At 38.1% G+C, this 16,573-nt stretch overlaps 1 protein-coding gene across 3 annotated transcripts in view; it reads left to right on the forward strand.

Moving 5' to 3' along the window:
• FSTL5 (follistatin like 5) overlaps positions 1-16,013 on the forward strand; it is a 372,260-nt gene extending 356,247 nt beyond the window's left edge. For all 3 annotated transcript variants that reach the window (XM_070948548.1, XM_070948549.1, XM_070948550.1), the window contains one exon: positions 15,311-16,013. In XM_070948548.1, coding sequence (XP_070804649.1) covers positions 15,311-16,013 — 703 coding nt within the window. The remainder of the gene's footprint in view (positions 1-15,310) is intronic.
• Positions 16,014-16,573: the final 560 nt, after the last annotated feature.

The raw sequence follows: 16,573 nt of genomic DNA on the forward strand, positions 1-16,573 counted from the left end.
AGGGCCGAATCTGCACTCCTGGTGGCTCCATTTCAGCCTGCAATGGGCCGGGTGAGGCCTTTGGATGCCCAAATTGAGCTTCTGAGGGGCGGATCCACTCCTCAGAAGCCTCATTTAGGCCTGCAACATTCAGGATGAGTGTTGCAGAGCCTCTGAAGTTGTTCGTAAGGGTGAACAACTGCTGTGGTGCTGCAAGATTTGTAGTTTTGGGCCTTGTTCGCAAACTCTAGGGGTCATTTATCACGTAAGTTCGAACCTTAGCTAAGGAAATGCTTGTTACTCAGGAATTACCTATATATCTAACTCCATGCAAGTAAAGCAATGTCAGATAATAATTCAAATAGGCAGAGATGATTTTCCATGGAATAAAATTGTATTATCTGACATTAATAGCAGTGGTGGGTTCCTCCCGGTTCGGCCCGGTTCTCCCGAGCCAGTAGCGGTGACGATATGACATCACCGAACCGGTTCTGCCCCCCAACACCCGCACCCCCAACCCCTCCCCGCACCCCCCCACCCCCACATTATTCTTACCTTTTATTTGACCCCACCCCCAATCTATTGCTACCTCCTGAGTCCCAGCTGATGGCTAGAGGGAAAAAAACTGTTTAAACTCTTGCCGCAGAGCTTCAAAGGGCCGCCTTACAGCTGATCAGTGTTAAAAGAAAACAAATAAGTAGACCAGTGCCTGCAAAAATAAATGGGTAGACCAGTGCCTCCAAAAACAAATGGGTAGACCAGTGCCTGCAAAAAATAAATGGGTAGATCGGTACAGCTCTGTAAGCAGTTAAAAGCCTGGTAGACCAGTACCTCTGCTAAATCCTAAATAATTGTCACATGACTATCAAGCCATGCCAACAAAATAAGCCACGCCCACAGAACCGGTAGTAAAAAATTTTAGAACCCACCCCGATTAATAGTACAACTCTCTGGTCCTTAGAATACTGAAGCCACCATAGTTGCTGGAAAACCAAGAAATTGCCTTCCACACTATAATAATTAAACCAGAATTTTGGTAAATAAACATGCTGAAATTGTGAGAAATAAGGTAATCTGCATAGGATGAAGTGGCCAATTTGTAGCAATATTAAATTATGATAAATACATAGGGTGGATAACAAAATGATACCATATTATAACAGCTGCAGCAAGCTCAGTACTCTCCTATTGATACCTATTATAAAAGCTTAGACCATAATCAATATTAGCAATAATATTGTTTATGACAATAATTAAATATATACTCTACTTCATGCTTCTTGTGTTCTCAGACTTCCATCTGGCAGTCCTGCTCAGAGTTACCCAGAGCACTCTTAGGAAAAATGGGTGGGACAAAAGATCTGCAGACATTGTTCTGCTTCAGGAGAACTACATACTCAAATTATATTATTTATTTTATTTTATTTTATTTGTATACCGCCCTTCTCCAACAGGACTCAGGGCGGTGAACAGCCATGGTAAAACATAAGATATAAAATTTAAAAGCAATTTAAAAAACATTAAATAATTTTGGCTATCTATTTAAAACAACCCAGATTAAAACCAATTACAAATTAAAATCGAAGGAATGGGATCAAGCCAGCCCGGCTAGGTGAAAAATATGTGTTTTCAGGGCCCGACGAAAAGTCCGGAGGTCTGGTATCATGCGTATCTCTGGGGGTAGGTCGTTCCAGAGGGCAGGTGCCACCACAGAGAAGGCTTTCCCCCTGGAGGTTGCCAGCTGACATTGTCTGGCCGACGGCACCCTGAGGAGTCCCTCTCTTTGGGAGTGTACTGGCCGGTGGGAGGCTATTGGCAGCAGAAGGCGGTCTCGTGAATACCCCGGCCCTAAGCCATGGAGCGCTTTAAAGGTGATCACCAACATCTTGAAGCGCACCCTGAAGACCGCAGGAAGCCAGTGCAGCTCACGCAGGAGAGGTGTCACATGGGAGCGCCCCGTCGCTCTCATAATCCGCCGTGCAGCCGCATTCTGGACCAACTGGAGCTTCCGGGTGCACCCCAAGGGAAGCCCCATTGCACCCCAAGGGAAGCCCCATTGTAGAGAGCATTGCAGTAGTCCAGACGGGAAGTGACGAGTGCTTGTGTGACTGTGCATAGGGAGTCCTGATCTAGAAAGGGACGCAACTGGCGAACCTGATAAAAAGCCCCCCTGGCCACGGCCGTCATATGCTCTTCTAAAGACAGCCGTGTATCCAGGAGGACGCCCAAGTTGCGAACCCTTTCCGTGGGGGCCAATGATTCGCCCCCAATAACCAGCGATGGCACCAGCTGGCTATATCGGGACGCTGGAAGCCACAGCCACTCGGTCTTGGAAGGGTTGAGTCGGAGCCTGTTTCTCCCCATTCAGGCCCGCACGGCCTCCAGGCACCGGGACATCACTTCAAGGGCATCGTTAGGGTGGCCTGGGGTGGAGATGTACAGCTGAGTGTCATCAGCGTACTGATGGAACTCCACCCCAAAGCCACGGATGATCTCACCCAGCGGCTTCACATAAATGTTGAACAGAAGGGGCGAGAGGACTGACCCTTGCGGCACCCCACAGACAAGGTGCCTCAGGGTAAAGCGCTGCCCCCCTGCCAACACAGATTGCGACCGGTCAGAGAGGTAGAAGGAGAACCACCGCAAAACGGTGCCCCCCACTCCCAACCCCTCCAACTGGTGCAACATGATACCATGGTTGATGGTATCAAAAGCCGCTGAGAGATCTAACAGGACCAGGATAGAGGAGCAACTCCTATCCCGGCCCTCCAGAGATCATCCACCAACGCGACCAATGCCGTTTCCATGCTGTGCCCAGGCCTGAAACCGAACTGAACCGCCGCTCAGCTGAGAGCAGCCATCTTGGACATGCGCTACAGTTTGAATAGCAACATGCATACAGTTGCTATTGAGATTAACAGTTTACTAAAAGCTAATGGCACGTAAGGAAATGGATGTAAACAAAAACAGAGTTTCTGGAAAAGAAAGGTTGCTTAAGTGGTTTCACCTTAGGCAGAATCAATCCAAAGTTCACAGAGCCAGGTCAGGTTGGTCAGCCAATTCAGTGGTCAAAGTTTCATAAGCAGAATCCACAAGATATGATGAAAGAGCTAGAGATCTGACAGATGTTTACATCAAAGGAACATTGGTCTTTACTGCCTCTTACTCAGGCTGCAACCAGTTGCTTTCAATTATGAAGGCCTCTCCCTCTATTTGGCAAAAACCACACTGACTGTCATTGTTCTGCTCTCTGCTTTACTTGCAGAGTATTAGGGCTTGGAATCCTTACATCATCCTCTGACTGTTACAGCTTTTCAAATTGTGCCTATGTTTGATCAGCCACAGGTGATTCTTGGGTTCATGTCTCTTAAGGCTGATGTTTTAACAAGTTTAGTTGGAAAACTTCATCATAGTCTGAATCCTCAGCCATGATAAGCATGCTAGATAAAGTTGTGGATGTCTTAGTTCAAGGGTGTCAAACTTGATTTCATTGAGGGATGCATCAGGATTTGACCTCGGGGGGCCAGGGGGGCCATGGGGGCCATGGCCAGCTCGATGTTACTTGTGTCGGGGGTGCCTGTGGCAACCTAAACACTCTGCGGGCTCCTGAGCCCCGTTTTCGGCTGTGAGGGCCTCCAGCAACCCTCTGCCAGCAAAATTGGACTTCACAAGGGCCACGCACGGCCCTCCCAGGCTCCATTTTTGCTGACAGAGGCACTGCAGGTCGGTCCTTCGCTGTTTCCAGTTCAGCCCCATGGGCAGATCTAAGTACCCCATGGGCCACATCCAGCCCGCGGGCCTTGAGTTTAACACCCCTGGTCTTAAGGTAAAGGTAAAGGTTCCCCTCACACATATGTGCCAGTTATTCCCGACTCTAGGGGCCACTGCTCATCTCTGTTTCAAACCGAAGAGCCAGCATTATGCGAAGATGTCTCCTTGGTCATGTGGCCAGCATGACTAAATGCCAAAGGTGCACAGAATGCTGTTACCTTCCCACCAAAGGTGGTCCCTATTTTTCTACTTACATTTGTTACGTGCTTTCAAACTGGTAGGTTGGCAGAAGCTGGGACAAGTAATGGGAGCTCACCCCCTTACGCAGCACTAGGGATGTGAACCACTGAACTGCCGACCTTTCAATCGACAAGCTCAGCATCTTAGCCACTGAACCACCACATCCCTTACCCCTGTCTTCGTTATACTCAATTAATTTGCTCTGGACTGGATAGTAGATGTGCAGTTGAATGAGTGAGGTAGTATCTTTTGTTACAATTTAGAAGCTGCATAAGTGCATAGAATCTTCACTTTCTGAATTCTGCTACCTTACCAGACGAAGCCTTGCTTTACAGATCCAGTGTCAGATCCCTAAAAGTGATACTGCCATTCAAGTGGAGGAAGGGGGGAACTTGGATTCGATTTACTAGCATGGCCTGTGTCATCAGATATTTTACAACCTATATCCTGACGCCAAGGAAGCCTGAGATTCCCTTTACCTGCAGGAATTTTTATGATAGCCATGTGGGTTGTCTCACTTTAAAGGGTAGTGGTGGGAATGCATGTTTGTTTGGGTTCTCAAAGGAAATAGTAAAGAAAACATCTTCACACTTGTGTATTGGCTGAAATCTGCATTCTGACTTAAAGGGAGGGGTCTCTACCACTTTAATCCTACTGCTTTGCCTAAGGGCATTCGGATTGTGCTTTAGCTGGATGGTTTTCACTTCTGCTTAATAAAAGAATCCTTTTGAACAACTACGTTTCAAGAGTTCGTGTTGTAGCGCGGGAATAACGAGAGGCACAAGCAAGCTAGTGACAACAGTTCTTTAATTCAGGGTGAGACTTCAGCAACAAACACAGGCAACCGCCCTCCTTATATACAGTTCTGAAATAACCGTTAACCAATCACAAGTATTCCTGCATTTGAATTTCCCGCACAAAATAGATACATACATAACAGTTCGTACTTTCTTAAGTTGGAAGGAGAGGCGATCCTTACATCCAGCTTGTCAGTAGAATTGAACAATTTACTTTCCATTTCTTTCTTTCCTATTTTATCCTGAACTTTATATAGTATATTTTCCTCAGCATCCCCAAAAGTTACTTTTGCTGACACTCCTCTTTAGATAGATCCTTCCCTTTGTGTACATCAGTAAAACAAAAGGATAATGACATGATTAAAGCAGATGAATCATGTTTTTTTTCCCCCCATCCAGTTTGTTTCTGCCAATCAAGCCTAGACTTATTTTTTAGTTTCTGCTAGGAAAACTTCCAGCTGAAACAGGGTTAATTCAATATTTTTGTAAACTTTGTTTCTAAGAATGGGGATCACAGCATACGGATTGTCGGGTATTACATGAAATCCTGTTAAGTGCAAGTTCATAATCTATCTTCTAGACAAACACTGTATACTTAGATTACTTTTAAAAATAGTGTTACTTTTGCAGTTCAACAAGCACAACAGTGAACCAAAACAATCCCATTTGCCATTTTTGGTACATTTGGATGTAATTAATTGCCTATACCATTTTCACCTGTTTTACCTTAGTACAATATATTTTGAATTGAATCCACATATTTATTTCACTATTGGATCATGAAAAAATATGGTCAAAAATATTGTTTGTGATTCCATGAAAAGCTTTATGAATGACATGATTGTATGGAAAAGACATGAGAATCAGAAGTCTCATAATTTTAGTCACGGAGTAATAAATTTGGATGGCAACTGATAAATAGTTGCATGAAATAAAGTTTTGTATTAAATATGCTATTTCTATATACAAATCACCAGCAAAAAGTATAAACGCTCTGTTATATCACTTGTTGTTTTACTAGAGACTGAATTATCAATCAGAATTAGGCATCACAGATAATTTCATGACATAATTATAAGTATTAAAAACATTTGTGCAATCTTTAAAAATTAAATTTTTATGAAAAGTATCAGATTAATGATTCTGAAAATGCAAAGCCTTCAATTACCATTCCAGCCAAAGCATGAACAATCATACATAGACTTCTTAAAAAATAATCATTTAAGTAACACTTGCTGTAACTGCAGTAGAAGACTGTTAACCATGATGAATAGTTAAATCTTTGTCAATTCAATCATAGACCGAAATGTTTAAGATGATCCATGAAGAGTTCAAGTTATGTTCACCTATGGGTTATAGATAAATTTCTAAGAAGCAGTACAAATCAATAACATTTTACAAGGTTCTCAAATGCCAGACAGCAATAAAAACATTGGCTCACAAATGACCTAGCTCAAATATTAAAAGGTCATTTTCTGAAAAAGTTAAACTACTGTTACGTTTTGCTGGTTTTCAATACAGCACATCATTACTTTAAACATTACTGGGTTAGAAAATATACATGAGTGGTTCCAAAAATCTTTATTGTCTTATTTATATATTAATTCTCAGAATTCTATTTTTGAGAAAATTATCAAAACATTTTTAATAATGCATTAACTCTCAGCAATTTTCTATGAAAGAAAAAAGCACTACATTAAAGGCTTAAAACTGAAAGAAAAGAGAAAATGCTCAATTTCTTTGCATCCACAAAATATAATTTTGCAAGTTTATCCTTAGTAATAAAATTCTTCCAGTAGTCATTCAAATATCATTGGTCCCACACCCATATTTTTAAAGCATATTTTCCTAAGAAAATAACAAGACACAAAATAGATGATTAACTGTGTTTATTTCTGTTTGATGGGTTACATTGCCTTGAAATATGTTGGATGTGAAGAAGATATTGAGTATTAACATACTCAAACCTTCTTGAATAATGCAATAAATGGGTATTAATCACATATGTTCGATTGTGAAACAGAACATTTCCAAAAATATTACAGTCCAAATACCATAAGATTTAATTATATAATTCCAGTTTGTCTAATCATTCAGACATGCATCATGTTCAGTTATCATAGTACATTGTAATTAAACATGATGAACTTGTAATCACATGTAACTGGAAACATCAGTTTATGAAAGCTGATTTTTATCATCTCTCTCTTCTAACCTTCTATAATTCCCTGTATATTTCCATTATCAGAATCCCATAGAGCAAAAATACAAATAAATGACATAAAAATCAAGGATTCAAAATATATCTAGTCCTATGTGGGCTTACAGTCTTTTCTAATGTAGCATCCAAGTTTCATCATGTCTTTGTTTTTGTTGCAATATTTTCAGGATCAGACTCAATAAAGATAATAGAAGTTAGAGATTTAAATATATTTCTCTTTAATCATAATAGGCATTCTATATTCGCTGAATATTCAAGATAGAAGCAAGGAAAATGGGGAGGATGGCTCCTTATATATACAAGGGGTGGAGCCAGGAATGGGAGTGGTAAATTATGAATACATTAAAGTCCAAAGAATAAGTTAACCCCTGATGTTCCATATATACATTATTTACACATTAGAGAATAAGGCATTTACATCTGACAAATCCCCCTCTAAATGCCGGTTCGTTATACAACACCAGTTACATTCAGATTCAGGACAATATAATACATATAATTTAGAAGTTAAATATTTGTGTTGTTTAGAAGGTAAGGGTTTTGTTAATATATCAGCTAATTGTTCAGAAGTATCACAATGTATTGCTTTGATGAATCCGTCTTGAGATAGTTGTCTCACGTGCTTAAATTTTATATCAATATGCCTGGACCTTTGTCCAATTGCATCGGATCTAGATATTTCAATGGCCGCTTTATTGTCTTCATGCATAATAAATGGTAAAATAGGTTTCTTCCAAACATCTGTGATCAAATCATTGAACCATACAAGGTTATTTGCAGCTTTAGACAAGCAAACATATTCCGCTTCTGTGGTAGAAGTGGCTACCAGTTCTTGTTTACCAGTATACCAGTAAACTGGACAATCGTTCAATAGAAAAACATAACCAGAAGTACTCTTTCTGCATGATGTATCACCAGCCCAATCTGCATCAGCATAACAAGTAATTTTTGGTTCTTTGTCATTATTTGGTTCCAATATTAAACAAAAATCTAATGTACTTTTCAGATATCTTAAAATTCTTTTGACAGCTTCCCAATGATACAAGGTTGGTTTGCTAACATATCTTGACAATAAATTGAGAGGTAATGCAATATCTGGCCTAGTCCAATTAGATATATAAAGGAGTGAACCTATAACTGATCTGTAAAATGTGTTGTCTTTAAACTCAGGGGAAGATTCATCAGTGTTTCTAAGAAAATCAGTTTGCATAGGTGTGTCACATGTTTTGGCATTATTTAAGTTACATTTGTTTAGGAGTTCAGTGATTTTATCTTTCTGAGTAAGTTTGAATCCCCTTTTAGTTTTGTTAATTTGTACACCAAGGTATTTATTCACTCTACCTAGTGATTTCAATGAGAAATGTTCGTTTAACTTATTTACAAAGATTTCCCTGCTCTCTTTATGCTTTCCAACATATAAAATATCATCCACATAAATTAATACAAATTCAATATGATCATTACTCTTTTTTACAAAGAAACAGTTATCAGCAGTGGTGGCGTTGAAATCCATGGTCTTAAGTACTTTTACCAAACAATCGTACCATCTTTTGCCAGATTGCTTCAATCCGTACAGACTCTTATTTAATAACCAAATTTCGTTCTTATTAGTGTATTGACTGTGTGGTGCTCTTACATATATTTCCTTATCTAATTTTGCGTGTAAGTATGCAGTCTGTATGTCATATTGAAACACGTCCAGATTGAGTGCAGATGCTACTACAAGAGCTGTTTTGACACTCTCTGTTCTCACTGTTGGTGAATAAGTGTCAGTATAGTCTTCTGGATATTTTTGTGCATAACCTTGTGCAACTAGTCTGGCCTTGTATAAGGTATTACCTCCTTCCAAATTCTTAATTTTATAAATCCACCTGGTACCTATAATTGTTTTATCCTTAGGTGCGATCGCAGGTGTGAATACATTTAATCCTTGTAAACTTTCCATCTCTTTTTCCATAGCTAGTTCCCATTTTTCTCTTTCTTCACGGGGAAGTTTCAATACTTCCTCATATGTATTAGGTGTTATTTGTTCTCCATCCATATGCATTATGTAATCTTTGTATTTATTTGGTATTTGGTTTCTATTGTTTCTAATATTTCTTTCAGGTTTGCTATGGTTGTCATGCAAATATCTGGCTTCCTTTTTTGTTAATGTGTCTGTCTTTATTTTATGCTGACTATTTGTCCAAGTTTTGGTTTTGTTCTTACTTTTGTTAATATTTTGATTTTCTGTTGTTCCTTCCTCGCAAGATATATTATCTTTGCTTTTATTAGGAAATATTTCATTAAGGTGCAATTTAGACCAATTGGCCTGCTCATGGAACACAGCTGTTCTGGATACTATAAATTTGTTATTATTATCAATGAATCTGTACCCTTTGGTTCCAGTTTCGTATCCCATGAATCTTAATCTCCTGGATACGTTTTCTCCCTTTCTCCTCAATTGTTTAGGTATGTGTACGTCTGCAGTAACTCCAAATATGTGCATGTGTGCTAATTTGGGTTTTCTATTGTACATCACCTCATATGGTGTCTTATTCACAATACTGGACCATGTTCTATTTTGAGTGTAATTTGAATAATGTAAGGCTTCTGACCAAAATTGTTTGCCTAAACCAGCATCCTCTAATGTGCATCTAATCATGGTTTGTAGTGTGGAATTCTTTCTCTCTGCAATCCCATTTTGAAATGCAGAAAATGGATTGGACGTGAAATGTAGCATCCCTCTATCCTTTAACCATTGGGAGAATTCTTTAGACATGAATTCACATCCCCTATCTGTCATAATTTGTTTTATTCTGATATTATGCTGTGTTTCTATGCGTTTGTAGAATTCCTTAAATTTCTGAAAGGTTTCATCCTTGTGCTTTAATGTGTAAACAAAACCATAGCGACTGTAATCATCCACTATTGTTAGGAAGTAACGTTTTCTATAGGTAATTGATGGGGTTAATGGACCAACTAAGTCCATATGTACCAAATCAAAAATATTGTTAGTTGATCTGTTAGATTTTTTTGGTCTGGGACTGGTTTTTAGTTTGGTGGATTTACATACTGAGCATTCCAAATAATTTTCACAATTTTTTATTTTGACACCTTCTGCGTGTTCAGTCATTTTTTGTACTACGGGAAAGCTTGCATGTCCTAACTTCCTATGTAAGATGTGAGCACACTCATCATGAATTGGTTTACCTATTTTTGGTTTCTTCTCATTGTGTGTATTTTTGTTATCATGAGTTATTTTACATTCATCATTGTCACTGTTACTGACATTTTCATCATCTGCTTCAATACAATCTTTCATATTTGAATCAATGTTATGTAACCATCTTTCTTTGGTTATCAGATAGGGTAGACCCCCTTTTATCATCACAGTACCTACATTTGTTTTGTTCTTTTCTATAGTTGCTTTCCCCTTTGAGAAAACTATATTGATGTCAGATTCTCTGCTTAGTTTTATAGCACTCAGTATGTTGTGAGGTATTTCTGGGATTAATAATACCCCCTCTATTTTCCCTAAACCAGGCAAGGTCACATTTCCTCTGCCTAATACTTGAACCTTTTCTTGATTAGCTACCTTTATCACAAACTTATCTTCTGTAAATGAAGATAGTATACTTTTGTTGTTAGTGGTGTGATTTGTTGCACCAGAATCAATAAGCCAATTATTGTTCTCATCTTGTTGTGTTCTGGTGCTGTCTTGTTTATTTAGCCCATTTAGTGACCCAGATTTTCTCTCTTTTGAATTTTCTCTACCCCCTCTACTTTCTCTGTAATTTGGTGGACTTCTATATTTGTGTCTATCTGTGGAAGATTGTCTGTAATTGTATTTGCTCCTATATTCTGGCCTATGTCTCTCCCTTGGGACTTTGGGACAGTCTCTTCTACTGTGTTCCCTGGATCCACAATTGTGGCATCTAAAGGCCTCATTATATTTATCTTGAAAGACTACTTTCCTAAAAGATTTGTGTTCTGTTTGGTTACTGGAACGATTTTTTCTTGAATTGTCTTCTGCTATCAATTTGTTAGATAGACTTTCTATTGATAAATATCCCAAATTAATGGTATCTAAGTGTGACATAAAGCTATCCCATGATGGATCAAGTGAATTGATAATAACACTTTTCATTGTTTGATCTGAAATCACTTCCCCCCTCAATTGCAGCTCAGCTCTTATTTTGTTTAGATTTATCAAATGCTCACTTATAGAAACCCCTGGTTTCACTCTAGAAGAAAAGAAATCCTTAGACATTCTTGTGGTTGTGGCTACGCTATCGCTGTGAAATAGATTAAACATGCATTGAATTATTTCTGATACAGTTAGGTTTGGTTTGATGCTATGATACATTGCAGGAGACACGCTAGAAATTATTATGAAAAATGCTCTATGATGTAAACAATCTATTTTTAAAGTCCAAGGTCTTCTTGGAGGACTAGTTATAAAGAATAGTAAATTTTCTTTCATGAAAATAACCTGAAGCTGTTGGTACCACTCTTGTAAATTAATGCCATCAACTCTAAGTTTTGGGAAGTCACTGGGTAAGTTCCCCACATTATTTTGTCCATTACTTACAACCTGAGGCAGTCCGTGGTCTCTCAAGTGCAGGAAATTACAGAACGGCATTGGGATGCTTGTAACGAGTCTGCGCGGTTCTCTGGCCAGTTCAAGTCTTTCGGGGCCGTCTACGTAGTTTTGCACATGCGCGTTGCTCATTTCTTCTTTGGCGCCGTTGTGGAAGGTTCTCTCCATTTCAGCTCTCTCGATCCGCTCCTCTTCAGATGAGTCGGTCTCTGGCTCGGTTTTTGGGGCTTTGGTGATGGCGACGGTTCTTCTCTTTCTCTTGTGTGCGCTGGCACTCGATTCTGTCTGCGGTGTAGGACGGAATCGGCATGGCTCTCTGGGCTCGGGTGTCGTCGTTTTCGAAGTCAGGATGGGAGCGTGCAGGTCTTGAGTTGTCGGTTTGATTTCTTGCTTCTTCGTTGATGTCTTGGAAATTTTCAATCTTGGCCCAAAAGCAGCAAAAAGCGTTTTCATTGCTGACTTTACTTGAGACTTTGTTAAATCGTCTTCACTTTCTGATTTTGGTTCATCTGAAGAGTTTGAGACTTCTTTTTCACTTTCTTCGTCTGATAGCGTTTTTCGCGCCAGAAATTTTGAACTGAGCGTTTTGATTGGCTCTGCTTCACTCTCTTTTGAAGTTCGTTGAAACCAAGATGGCTGCCATTCAAAATTTCGCGCGAGGTCACATCTTTTCTTTTTTACAACTATTTTCTCAGTAGTCATTTCACTCACAGTTTTTTGATCTTTGGGTTTTTCTTTAATGACGTTTTTCTCTCTCGCTGCTCCGCTGTTCCTCAGCATCTCCTGGAGGTCCGCGATGAGGCTTTCATCATTCTTTTGGCTTTTTAGTATCTTTAATATCTCTGACCTGAGTTCGTTATTTTCTATCTCAATTTCTTCCTGGTCGTTATTTTCACTCATCAGTTCTTCTTCTTCAGTGGTGTATTCTTCGGATTCTCTCGAAATCGCATTAGTGGATTCGTTGATCATCTCTTGATCCGTTTCTATTTCTTTGCTGTAGGCCCTGGTGTTGGGCCTATCTTTCTTGGACATTTTTAATTACTTATTGAGTCAATTAACCATCCTCTGCTACCAGCTTGTTGCAATATTTTCAGGATCAGACTCAATAAAGATAATAGAAGTTAGAGATTTAAATATATTTCTCTTTAATCATAATAGGCATTCTATATTCGCTGAATATTCAAGATAGAAGCAAGGAAAATGGGGAGGATGGCTCCTTATATATACAAGGGGTGGAGCCAGGAATGGGAGTGGTAAATTATGAATACATTAAAGTCCAAAGAATAAGTTAACCCCTGATGTTCCATATATACATTATTTACACATTAGAGAATAAGGCATTTACATCTGACAGTTTTGTGTTGTAAGATATTGACACTATTCATCAGATTTACTAAATGTACAAGGAACGAATAGAAAGAAATTCAATCTGAAGGATCAAAGGGCTAGGATTAAAAATGTGTACAATTATAAAAAATGGGCAATGAAAATAAAATTCTGTTGTATCTAAAGAAAAAAAATCTCTCTAATGTGCAGAAATGGACACAAAGGAACTACAGGATAAAGAGGAATACGATTACTATCTAGTATGGGAAAAATGGTACACTTGGTTGGAAGATAGAAAAGGGAAACAAGACTAGGAAGTTATCAGAGTGACCCAATATAGAAATAGGAACAGAAACCACTAACGCAGGTTAACAGTGAATTATAAAGATAGACATAAGAGAAAGACCAAACAAGGAGGAGTCAAAAACACAAATAAGAACATACATTACAGTTGTGATAACTTTGACAAGATGTATATTTGAATTTTTGTTTATATGTTTTGTATGTTTTGTTGTTACTTGTTCTGTTTTGTTTGTATTTTTAAATAAATAAAATTTAATTAAAAAATTTAAAAAAAAATCTGTGCTTTTAGAGACTTAGAGCCATCTGAGAATCTTCTGGTTCTGGTTCATAAGATGATTATCAAGTATCTTGTTCACATGTTCTTACACCAAACACTCACACTTCATGAACTGGCTTCTTTTCCAATTCAGCTTAATTCTCGTTGCAGCTATGATTATCAACTATTCTTTGAAACAGTGTTGAATTCTGAATGGCTTCCTCTTTGAGATCTAGTTTATCTTTTCTATATTAGAGGCGCACAAGTACAAATTGCTAATTTTGTCACTTTGATTATTTGATTATGTATTTCAGCTACATCCATACAATTCTCATTTGACATTTTCTATAAGTCTTATGTGGATGATTATAATGCTTTTTGCCCAATTAACTGTCAGGTATATTATACAGTAGAGAATAGAATTCTCTTACTAACAGCAGGCTTGCTATACTGTGCTATATTCAATGGTGGAATTCAGCCATTTCGTACTTTGGGAGAACCGGTTGTTAACTTTCTGAGCAGTTTGGCAAACTGGTTGTTGGAAGAAATCATTAGGGCAGAGAACCGGTTATTAAATTACTTGAATCCCACCACTGGCTATATTATACTATGTTTTACAGTCATTAATCTAATTTCCAGGATCAATAGTTCTTAAGTATAAAAATACTTTTGGAACATAAGGCATAATGCATTAACAGTTGGAAGATCCTAAATATTTATGGAATTTAACTTCTCTGAATTAAAATGAGAATTGAATAAATATATAAATAAAAATTACTATCATTTTCTGTTCATGAGAAAAGTGGGAAATTAGTCATTGAGGCTGTTTATTTCTCCTAACTTATGCAAGTTATTTTGTTTAAAATAAACCAAATCTCATTGGAAATATATGCCTTAAAACACTGTACCATTTTGCTCTATTTATATGGTAAACATATTCCTGAATTAACATTGAAAGTACACTTTCAAAAATATATTTTATTCTCCTCAAATTAAACTTTAATTGGAGAAAAGCTATAGTTTGTTTTATTAATTGGTAATATTTAGCTGGCATTATTTTTTATCTATCATCTACCTGTATCTATCCTCCACCCATTCCTCTCAGTGCATGGACATACCTAATATTCCAAACTTTTTCATCATCACAACAATGGTGGTAAGGTAGGGTAAGAGAGAGTTAGTGGTCTAAAGTCACCCAACTGGCGTTTATGTTTAAAGGAGGCATAGAATGGTTTCATGCAAGAACTTTAATCACTACACCCAACTGGCTCTATGTGTATTTCTTAAAGTCTATAATCCTGAAGCATAACTTGTTTGTGTAATTTGATCACTAAAGGTATAAAATATTGCAGGCAGGCAGATTTTTTTCCAAACATTTTGATTTCATATATTCATCTGCTATATGGCCTGAACCAGTGGTGAAATTCAATTTTGTTACTACCGGTTCTGTGGGTGTGGCTTGGTGAGTGTGGGTTGGGGGGCATGGCAGGGGAAGGATACTGCAAAATCTCCATTCCCACCCCACTCCAGATGAAGGATACTGCAAAATCCACATTCCCTCCCCACTCCTGGGGAAAGGATATTGCAAAATCTCCATTCCCACCCCACTCTGGGCCCAGCCAGAGGTGGTATTTGCCGGTTCTCCGAACTATTCAAAATTTCCACTACCGTTTCTCCAGAACCTGTCAGAACCTGCTGGATTTCACTCCTGGTCTGAACAAAAAAATGTATCTTTAAACCATGTATAGACACATAAGAATGCATGCTTCCTGTACAAATCTTTAAATTGTTATAGGATGTAACTTTTTTAAAAAAATGTTTTCTATTTCATCTAGATTTGGATTCATTCTTCACAAGGATGAGCCTGTACTCCAGAAAATCGATCTTGAAACTATGTCATACATCAAGACAATTAGTTTAAAGGATTACAACTGTGTTCCAAAGACTCTGGCATATACACATCTTGGAGGATATTATTTTGTCAACTGTAAGCCTGACACTACTGGAGCTATTCTACCACAAATAATAGTAGATAGTGTTACTGACTCAGTTATTGGATATAATGGTGATGTAACAGGATCTCCATATATTTCTCCAGATGGTCACTACGTAGTCAGCATTGATGATGTGAAAGGTCTAATGAGGGTCCAGACAATTACACTAAGAGGAGAAATACAAGATGCCTTTGACATTCACACAAACTTGCATATATCTGATGTGGCTTTTCAACCATCATTTACTGAAGCCCATCAATATAATGTCTTTGGTAGCTCTAGCACACAGACTGATGTTCTTTTTGTAGAACTGTCTTCTGGGAAGGTGAAGATGGTGAAGAATCTTAAGGAACCTCTTAAACCAGATGAATGGCCTTGGAACAATAAGAACCGATTAATTGAAGGCAGTGGGCTCTTTGGTCAGTACCTGATGACACCTTCCAAGGAATCCTTGTTTATTCTAGATGGACGATTAAATAAGCTTAATTGTGAAATCACTGAAGTTGAGAGAGGAAACACAGTAATTTGGGTTGGAGAAGCGTAAAAAACCATGTTAGATAACACCCAAGTGGATATAGTTTTACAGTACATTGCACTTATCTTCATTCTCCAAATTGTCATTATTTTATATTAAAGATGTTAGACCCTTCTGTACATGTTGTGTGGTTGATTAAAATGGAATTTTGGTGAAATAAAAGATGCTGAAACTGTGAGAAATATGTACTGTTGGTAATCTCCATAGGGAAAAGTGGCCAATTTGTGACAATATTATATTATGATAAATACATAGGGTAGATGACAAAATGATGCCACATTATAACAACAGCAGCAGCAGCAGCAGCAGCAACAATAACAAAACTTCATCAAATTCATTGAATTTCTAATATTACACACGATGTGCATAGTTAGGTTTTTGCATTAAAACACTATGCTCTGTCCTGACCACTATTTGATATTTTTGTGCCTTGAACAGAAATGTCTCATAAGGAAAGTGAAGCCTACAAAACATGTAATTGTATTCTTGTGGTTATAAGTTCTCTTTATCTTGTGAAAAGTTTTTAATATCTCAACATTTTTCATTTCCACAGATTTTAAAGTATGGTT

This window comes from Pituophis catenifer, unplaced genomic scaffold (assembly GCF_029215685.1).
Source record: "Pituophis catenifer annectens isolate HBS135680 unplaced genomic scaffold, rPitCat1.0.hap2 SCAF_8, whole genome shotgun sequence".
NCBI lineage: Eukaryota > Metazoa > Chordata > Lepidosauria > Squamata > Colubridae > Pituophis > Pituophis catenifer.